The 10,330-nt window shown below is 39.6% G+C and overlaps 1 protein-coding gene across 1 annotated transcript in view; it reads left to right on the top strand.

The window, feature by feature from the left end:
• Positions 1-10,330, top strand: part of herc3 (HECT and RLD domain containing E3 ubiquitin protein ligase 3) — a 37,602-nt gene continuing 27,272 nt past the window's right edge. Inside the window, exons 1-7 of the mRNA XM_008291618.1 lie at positions 1-62; positions 1,810-2,160; positions 3,708-3,867; positions 5,988-6,064; positions 8,073-8,294; positions 8,863-8,954; positions 9,315-9,445. Coding sequence (XP_008289840.1) covers positions 1,938-2,160; positions 3,708-3,867; positions 5,988-6,064; positions 8,073-8,294; positions 8,863-8,954; positions 9,315-9,445 — 905 coding nt within the window. The 5' untranslated portion in view covers positions 1-62; positions 1,810-1,937. The remainder of the gene's footprint in view (positions 63-1,809; positions 2,161-3,707; positions 3,868-5,987; positions 6,065-8,072; positions 8,295-8,862; positions 8,955-9,314; positions 9,446-10,330) is intronic.

Here is a 10,330-nt window from a genome sequence, read left to right as displayed (position 1 = left end):
CGTTTGTTTTCTGAGCTGCTGAACCGAAACCAGACGCCCAATTTCAGAATGCATCTGTCAAGGTAAACACCCCGTTTTAATCCTGCATGAACCACCTTTATTACAACATCTTTTTGCGAAGAGTGTGAACAACGAGCTGTTCACTCGGTTTGTGTTTTTAGCCATAAGCCTGACAGTGACCGTTGCTTTAGCCTGCTAAGGTTAGTTAGCTATTAACTATAACGGCTTGTGTGGGACATCAAACCGTGTATTTTGGTTCCGCTGCGAAACTAACTTAGCTAATGTCAGTGGAGATATTTAACTAAGACTGCAGACTGCGTTTGTACACAACATAAGCCAGCAAGCTAACATTACGTTACATACTTGTCCTCAAAGATGACAAGGCTGAACCGTTTACAGTCCACACATAGCTAAACTTAGCTACTAGCTGAACGAAATTCATATTAAGCTAATTGAGGTTGTTGGCCAGTAGTAATAGCCCACAGGCAATTAACATATATTAAAACAGTTTCTTAGCCGTTCAAAGCCAGGTTTAGGGTTTTATAGTAAGCTAGTATGCGCTATTTTATATATAATATTTTCTGTCGTGTTTACTAATTGGGATTAGTGTGCTTGCTGTAGTGCTGTAGTTCATTTTCAATATTTTCTTCCACTCTCAGTATTCTTCCAGCTTGGTTCAAATAATGTAGTCTGATACAGGAATCTGCCATCCCTGATTAAACTTATAATATTCAGATTTCGTTTAAACTGTGGAGGAACTTTAGAGAGGGTATTCGAATTTATGGTTATTTTGGGGGCTGGTGCTGTTGAGTTCAATTGAGTTGTCGCTGTATTACTAGTTTTACTGGTACCGCTATTAAAATGTATTTATATAACAGCTATCACGGTCGGGGATCACTTAGAGAAGTCAAGTGAACATTTTAAATCAAGTAGATGTAACAAAAAATGGTAAAGAAGTTATAAAACACGAACAAACTGATTTTTTACCCACATATTTAGTGTACCCTCATTGTTTTGAAGGAGTAGCAGAAAAAACAACAACATTGTGACTTGGACTGCAGCTCACCACAACTGAACACTGTCTTGAATAATGGTTTGTTCTAAAAAACGTCAGCAAATAGTGCAAAATTAGTGAATGTTAGGTTAATGTTTTATAAATTGATAGTGCGGTCGGATCACCAGATGATAACACAAAAACTTAGCAATTATTTTCTGACTGACTAATTGATTTCTCGTTGTTGCAGCTCTGGTTATAATGTTCATGAAGGTAGGTTTTATTGCATTGCAGCAAAATTAAACTGCTTTAGTTTTTAGCCTGGTTTAGCTGATATACTGACAATTAAGTGTAGGTAATCACAATTATTGTTTTGTTCAAGCTATACAGTAAAGATAGTAAAGTTTTGAATATGTTTTTCACCCATCAATATACATGATATGCATAGAATAGTCCCATGTGACCTCTATCACCTCCCCTTCTTATGTTTGCTTATTCTGTGCTATTCTATTTGTTTTTTTTATCTATGTCTAACTCAGTCAGTAACATGCATGCTCTGTGAGTTGATGGACATTAAGGCGGGACTACTTGGAGCTGCTTAAGCCAGGATTACACTGACAGGGTTTATTTAAACACATGGCCTGTCCCTATGTCAAAGTGCTTACATCATTCTCACACACAGTCAAACCCACCTCGAAACTCATCCTTACTTCATTCTTGAAGCGTCGTCAGGATTCACACATGGAGCACAGTGATCAGTGTGCATTCCTAATGAGGAAAGATGACATAATGGCGCTGGTTTTCATTTCTTGCAGGGTTGGAATTTACATGAAGAGGAGAAAGCGGGCCTGCTCTCAAGCTTGAGCATTATTGTCTTCCTCCATCTGGCCATCACTGTCTCTGCCTCTTCAGATTGGTGCTCATTTCCTCTCCCTTCACCAACATGCTGTGTTGGGGGAATGCCAAGGATGGGCAGTTGGGTGTCGGTGTGGAAAGGAACCCAGTGTTTGAGCCAAGGAACTGTCAAGTGTTCAGTGGCAGGGGACTGAAAGATGTCGCTTGTGGAGGGCAACACTCAATGTTCCTGCTGCATGACGGAAGTGTGTACACATGCGGCTCTAACAGCTGTGGACAACTGGGACATGACAAAGCAGGGACTTCCCCAGGTGAGACGTCAGTTTGATCACCAGATTCACCGACCTGGTTAATCATTAAGGCTTACACACTGCACCATCCTGCCTCACTGCTTAGGTGTTTGTGGAAAGTTACCAAACATGTTTGACATGTTTGAGAATACGGACAAGCATGACATGATTGGTTGATGCAATCTGGCTATAGTCGTAGCGATTGAACTGATGGGCTAATAAAAATGGAGCGCTTTATTGTTTTTGGCCAACAGTGGTCTTACGGACGATGAACATGGGTTAATTTTTAAACCATTTTCATTCAAATCTCAAAAGCCCTAACTTATAAAAATAGATCAAAAACTAAAATAGCTATTACAAAGAAGTTGCAACAGGATTTGCTGTTGTAGAATATCTATCGTGGCTGGGTTTTCGGCACACTGACTGGAATTCTAGAAAAATCTTTTGTGTAAAACTGAAAAACCTTCCCAAATGTGCCGTGAAGTGTCCTCTGCAGGTTTAAGCAAGTCCAGTTGTGTTTTTTTAAAAATGTGGTATGCAACCTGGATGACTGCAGAGCTGCGACACATAGGCAAACAGAACTTTTCCACTTCCTTGTTCTGGCATATACACATTTTTGTCCAAAGTGTAGTAGTTGTAAACAGTAGTGGGTTTGTATTGGGTTAATGTGGGTGGAAGTTTGTGTTGCATGTTCCTTTGTTTAGGCATGTGGGTGAACCTGAAAAGCTTTGGTGACAAGCAGGAGAGAAACTGCCTAGACGATATCCCACACACTGCATAAGTATTGGTACTCAACATAATTATGTTTTGGTTAGGAGGCATCATCAATGATGTTAACCTGACTTTATCATTTTGAAATCATGCTCTAGTGTAAGCTCCCTTGAAACCACATTATCAACTTTATTGTGTATTTGTAGTTAGATGCAGCTCATCTTTGTTTCCCTGTTCCATGGCAGGAAACCACTCAGGAAACTAGCATACCAACTACATAGTCTCTGATTGTCTGCTTCACATACACTCTTGTATGTGAAGCATGTAATACATGTATTTCCTACTGTATTTCTCAGTGCAGTTGAAAACATAGGTGACAGATTTTTCTTAGTGGGTATATTACATTCCAACGATCTGAATCTCAGGTTTCACTGTGCTGATATATGCAACACATGCCTGTTTTCGTTCTGGGTAATTTTAAGTTTTGACTGTCAAAGAGATTGTGGATGAGATTGTTGTGTTGATAGTCAAACTAAATGCCTCACATGGGTTGGGTGCATGAGGGTGATGTGAATGCTTTCTACTTGAACAAATCAGAAAATGAAAATAATATACCATTTGGATTTTGTAGGTTTATAACTGAAAAAACAAAAGGTAGATGGGTTTTGATTAGTAAAATGTTTAATTTTAATCAGAATCATGTCCCAGGCTAGTGGTCTTAAATGAAAAGGCTTGAATCAGTGAATGTAAGTGCATTCAGCACCCACACTCCTAAATCAAGGCTGAACATGCTTTCATTTTTTTGTCATAGAAGTACATCTGCTATAGTCTGACAAGTTTTTTTTTTCTCTTCACAGAGCTGGTAGGGGCTCTGGATACACAGAAGATAACAATGGTATCATGTGGTCGGGCCCATTCGATGGCAGTGAATGAGCAAGGTCAAGTGTTTGCCTGGGGAGCTGGTGAAGGGGGACAGCTTGGCCTGGGGACTGTGGAGGCGGCTGTTCGAATCCCAAGGTGACTATGTAGTGCATCATAGAGGAGTTGAAGCTTTCAGCCGGAGCGAACAGAAACACCCACATCAAAACCCACACTTGTGGTATTTGCAAGTAGTCAAGTGCCTACTTGTGCAATGTATTTCCGGTAATTGCCACGGTTCAGAGTGCCTGTTAACACTGAAAGCATGTGGAGGTTGATCAGAGCAAGACGTGACACACTTGGTTATGGACAACTGAAACACAAAAATCTGAACATCGAGCTAAGATAAATTGTTAAAACAAATAGTGTCAGCTTTACTGTGTTACAGTTATAATGAGATGATAGTGAAAAACACATTCAGAACCTGAGAGGAGGCTAAACTGAGTTATTGTATATAAAGGTACTGCAGGTAGTGTATATTAAAAAAAAAAAAGCATTATTTTGAAGTGTTTCTTCCTGAAAAGAATATTTAATATTCATTATTTATATTGACAGATGCAGTAATATTCTTCTCAGTCCCATGAACACTGTGCAGGCTTGGTCATAAATGTGTGTCTGGACATGAATATTAATATTCACGCTGAATCCAACATGTGTAACCTTCAACTTCATAATGTCTGTTGATTATTTTCATTCTTAAAAACAGCCTATAGATGCACTACCAGAAAAAAGTGGGCGGCTTTGGAGCCACCGAATGTGGTGAATGGTCGACTACACTTAACTCTGTACACTGCTTGGATGTGGTTTTAGGAGAAGTGAGCGTCAAGTGCGGGTTAAGTCTACTGTATATTGATATTCTTTTTCACTTTCCTTCTACCTACTGACTTAAGGAACATGTGTAGGTATTGGTACAGATTTTATATGTTGGTGTATCTGCAAAATATAAAGTATTGCTTCTGTTTTCAATAAAATAAATATTTTAATTAAAATGTAAACAGCCATCATAATTACTTTTGAGATGCAGTTCAGTAACTTGTAGTAGGATAGTAAATAAATATGACAGAGTTTCCTATATAGAAGGCTATGTACAGATTTAGGCTGGTCATAGCATTGAGACTAGACAGACAAGTCAAGTATACTAATTATAAACCAAAAACCCAACTCTTGCACAATCTCAGAATTTGAGCTGTGTTTCCTTTTGATGACACTTTTAAATAGCTGAATAAGACTCTGAAGCTGAAAACTCTCCTCAAACTTTTTAATAAGGCATGTACAGCAAAGCTGAAATATGCAGATTTTAGGCTTAGATTTGGTCTTTTTTCCACACAAAACTGACAGTCATACCTGATTAGTTCAAGGACTGCAGGAAAGTTGAATACCTGAAAATTTGTCCTGTTTTTACAGTTTCTTGCGATGATACACAGTGTGATTTTGGCGAATAAAAAAGGCTTTGCGGTTCAGAGGGTTAAAACAGGAAAAATTGGGTTTTACAATATATTGTACTTTACTGACAATTTGTTAGAGTGAGTAACAAGAAGCTTGTTTTTCTTAGTTGGAAATAGTTTCCAAAAATCTACAAAAGGGAAAAAAAAAAGAAATGAACAAACAAAACCCCCCCAAAAGTCTCTCTTCCTACAGCTCTACTCCTTCTGTCCTGTCCCCTCCAACTAGATGAGCACATGAGCATATACACAATGTTCAAATGTGCAAAAATAGTCAGGTTGAAATACAACACTCTTTTTCAGCTTTGAACAGGACTCAAGCCTGACTCTAAGGACTCTGTTTAATCCACTCTGCCACCATGGCATGGTCTCACTGTGTGTTGCTCTTTTCACAATCTCACCTGCTCTGGGTTAGCAGACCTCTGATTGTTTGATGACATCTAGTTTAGCATCTGTAGAAGTCTAGTTCCCTCTCAGGGTATGTCAACTACAATATGCTGAAAGGTTTCTATGGAATTTTTGACCAACAATGCCAAAAAAAAAATGTTGCCTGTCTCAGCTTTAATTGTAATTTTCTTAGTTAGGTTGTTGTGAGTTAGTTTCATTTTGAAATGAAGATTTTGTTGAAAGTTTAAACAACACACTGATGTCTCTCCATTGTTAAGAACAGCAGTCTACTCGTTAATCAGGATTACAAAACTAACCTCTAAGTTGCATACAGCCAGAAAACAAAAGGGCCTCATGTAAACGTATATTTTTGTCCTTTGTTTTTTCTAGGTTGGTCAAAAGACTGTGTGACCATCGCATCTCCCAAGTAATGTGTGGGAACCAGCACTGCATCGCACTTTCTAGAGGTGTGAAAGACACAATCTCTTCATAACACACCAGCACTCACAAATTTTGTATTTGTACACTGCATATCTTAACTGTGTCCACATTTCGTTGAAGCAGATGGGACCAGAAAGCCTCTCATATTCACAGACTGAAATTTACAGACAGACTCTGTTGGAATTTATTTACCCCTGCTTATATTAGTTTTTTTTTTCTGTGAGATACTGTGACTGCTGGGTTGAGTTGTGGGTGGCATCTAAAAACACAAATCAGGGTTACTGGCCTGATTATGGTGCTACGCCAAAATACATTCTTTAAAAAACAAGAACAATTGGGCCTACGTTATTTTATACATCTAGATGAGTGTTGACGTAGTGACAACTCTCTCCTCCCTTGGGATGGGTGTGTTAGATTGGGACCAAGAAATGTCAACCAACACCATCAGGGTTATTTCTGTGTAATTGATTGAACAGAAAGCCTGCAATGCACCGTGGTTCTGTAGAGTCTAATGAGAGATGCTGTTGCATTGTGGGGAATTAGGAAATTATGTGTTTCTGTTTGAAGACATTTTATCAAATAGTAGAAAATATCTTCTTGAAGGGAAAAAACTTGGGAGTATTTATATTTTGAGATAGTTACAGTTTTTGTAAAAGTGTTGGGTTCTAACATAATTATTGACACTGTGAATGGCATTTTTTAAGGTGAATAAATAGGTTTTAGCCTTTAGGTGATTAATGCCCAAGTTTTTAAGAGAGGTGTTCGGATTTGGAAAAAGGTTTGTTGTCTTAGATTTGGGCAGGAATGAGGGCAGGAGACATAATAATGGACATAAAATAGTGCTTGAAAGTTTGTGTACGCTTCATACAGTGCTAAAAGTAGATAAGGTGTTATGGCCGGTGGCCAAAAGAGTGTGTGCGGGACCCAAAACAAACCGAGAACAAGGTAAATAGGGTTATTTCAGGGAAACCAGGGAGTGTGGGGCACCGGGAGGCAGGTGAAGGGATCCGTGGTTGGTGTGCTGGTCGCCGCGGTGGTGCAGGCGAGTGATATCTTGTGCCGGTGCTCGTGTGGCCATCTTCCAGTACAGGCGCTCGTGCCAAGGGAAAATCCAAACTTGTGATTCTGCAGACACACAAAAAGGGCTGGCGTAGCGAGCTGGAGAAGCTGGATGCTGGAGCCGTTGGAGGAGACGCTGGTGAACACAAGAGAATACAGTTACTCATAAACTCGAGATGACTTAGCAGGACACACATGTACTAGCTAAGGGGCCGAATGTACCACTTGTGGAGTTAACAATCATCTGGCACTGGAGCACAGGTGGAAAGGTGGCTTTATCCAGCGTGTAATGATGAGATGAGCTGCAGCTGTGCCAGCACAGAGCGTTCTCCTCCAAGCAGCGCCGCCCAACCTGAAAAACTCAGAGCACAGTCCAGCCGCAACCACAAATCAATCACCAGCAATACAAAAATACAATAAACACAACACAGTCACCACATAAGGAGAACCAAAATATAGAAATGAGACAACAATATTATACTTTGCCATTTATTTACTGAGGAAAATATATAGAGGAATATTACACATGTTGATTTGCGAAAGAATGTGACCTTTGCTCTCTCCATCTGACATGAGTCATTAGTGCAATAATAACTGCAACTTAATGTTTCTGGAAACCGCTAATCAATTCAGCACAGGGGGTTGAAGGTTTTATTTTAGTCAGTTTGTCTGTATAGAACAGCTTCAAATCTAAGATGTTCCTTCCTCACAGTAAATGTTGCTTCAGGTTCTTCCACAACATTTCTTTTGGAATACGGTTGGGAGATTTTTGAGGACCTCAGAAAAAGAGCTTTAGGCCCTATTTACACAGAAAAACCAAACATTTTAAAGGGTTCACAGACTTTAAAGCACCACTGTATACTGTGCAAAATCCAAATGGTGTCACACTGCAGAATACATGTACTTTGCAGGAGTTATTGATGAAAATGTATGGATGTATAGATGGTTGAATTCTGCGTTTCCTTTTCCACTCAGACGGCCAACTGTTCACGTGGGGCCAGAACACCAGTGGCCAGCTCGGTCTGGGGAAAGGAGAGCCCAGCAAGCTATCCCCTCATCCTCTGAAGTCTCTGGCAGGAATTCCTTTGGCACAGATAACTGCTGGGGGAGACCACAGTTTTGCACTCTCCTTGTCCGGAGCTGTATTTGGCTGGGGCAAAAACAGAGCTGGACAACTGGGTCTCAATGATAAGCAAGGTAACAAGCAGCTGGTTGGAAAGAATGTGCACAATGTCATTAGAAAGAGAGAGATTATGTTGCACGATTTAGTGGTACATTATAGGGCTTCTTTAATGTTATGCATATGTTTATTTACCACTGATCACACTAACATTTTATGTGAAACTGCATAGAGAAATGTGTGGTTTGCAGAAGTACAATACCGAATATATACCGAAAGAAGAAAGAAAACATTACTGACTGGAATATATGAGGAAGTGTCTGTGGAACAAAAAATCTGTACTTTCCCAGTATTTTACCTGCTTTATCACAAAGCAGGATGACATGTTTTTTTTTTTTAATTTTCTATTTAGAAGCTGTAGTTATCGTGTTGGGTAAGAGCTCGCTGTAGAAACATTTTGTGGGCTTTGCGTTTTTGCAAATATGCGCACGATTGCCATGAAAAGTAGACTTTACCTTTTGACTGCCACTTCCATGTTGAGTTTAAATACAGAAGTTCTAGTGTTCCCACTCATTTGAGTAATTCGTCAAACCAGTGGGAGTGTAGAACAGTATGAAAGTGGTTGCTTGTTGTTTCCTTCCTCAGATCGTGCCGTCCCGTGCCACATCAAATTTTTGAGATCTCAAAAAGTTGTTTACATCAGCTGTGGAGATGAGCATACAGCAGCACTCACAAAGGTATGAATGGTGCTGAACTCTCTCCAGTGCTCAAATTGAAAGATTTTCATACGTTCAGTATTTTTTGCAACCCCTAGTGGCATACAGTGAATTGTTGATCAGTCCAGGTTGGTGAGCCTGTATAATTAATAGATTCATTTTGTATTATTACTTTGTATGCTGTTATTGCATGGATAAAAACTAAATCTTCCTCCAGCCTTATAGCCTAACCCTTTCTAATTCTAATCCACCACCTAGCATGTGTGCCTTAGGTGTGGTCCTTGACAAGGATCTTTTGTTTTGACTTACTGCCAAGCTATGCAAAGAATTTCTGCCTCATATAACAACAGAAACGTCAGCAATGTATTGTCTCTTTGGCAGGATGGCGGCTTGTTTACATTTGGTGACGGCTCGTGGGGTCAGCTGGGTCATGGCTCCACCAACAATGAACTTTTACCGAGACGAGTGCTGGAGCTCATGGGTACTGAGGTGTCCCAGATCGCCTGTGGCAGGTACTGTCTGTTCCAAAAATACATCTGTACAGTCTGCTGCAAAAACAATGAAACAGTCCTGGTGAAAATTCTATATTTGTGTGCTTAATCTTTGTTGTGCCCATCAGAAGGCTGCTGATTTAACTCTGCAAGGTTTTTTGAGGCTGTAGTTAGTGATGGCGCTGTGTCTTGGAACATGTTAACAAGAACATGGTGTTTTTGGTGTTTTGTCCACACACCTATTTACTGCTTGAGAGGCTGGAAACGCCTATCATAAATGCAATAAAGCGAAACAACTGCAAGGTGCCCAGAAGCTTAAAGGTGGATCCAACACACTGTTTTGTCAGATTCAGAGAATATCTTCTCACAGTTTGCTAGCTGTTTGCTCTTTGTACGCATTGAAAAAAGATCTGGCTCTGAAAATGGGAAAGTAAATGGCTTGGAACGGCCCACATACCACTATATTACACCTAGTGCTGGGCACATTCATCCTTGTGCACAAAAGAATGGGAAACGAAATGGGAGTGAAGGAAGGGATTGTAAACTTGTCACATGCTAATTATCTAACCATGCTGACTAGCTAAAGATCAACAATGTTTCACCAGAATAAGAAACACCACCCTTTGTTGCCCTCCTCCTTTTGACTTTTGGTCTATGATTTAAAAATATATGAATTAATTAGAACATCAAAAAGTAATGATATTGAAGATATATTCAACACCTCCACCAACAACACAAATCAACTAATCAAAACTGAAAAAATCACAAAGTTATAATTTACTGAATGATGATTGTAATGAATTTGATTAGACTGTAAATGTGTGACTGATTTGATGTGTAACTGACTGCAGTTTGTTCGTACACCCCAGCATTATATAGTCGTATGAAAAAGTTTTGGCACCCCTG

This window comes from Stegastes partitus, unplaced genomic scaffold, assembly GCF_000690725.1.
Source record: "Stegastes partitus isolate 25-593 unplaced genomic scaffold, Stegastes_partitus-1.0.2 Scaffold752, whole genome shotgun sequence".
NCBI lineage: Eukaryota > Metazoa > Chordata > Actinopteri > Pomacentridae > Stegastes > Stegastes partitus.
The sequence above is the reverse complement of the archived record's forward strand: the minus strand, read 5'-3'. Positions and strand labels throughout refer to the sequence as shown.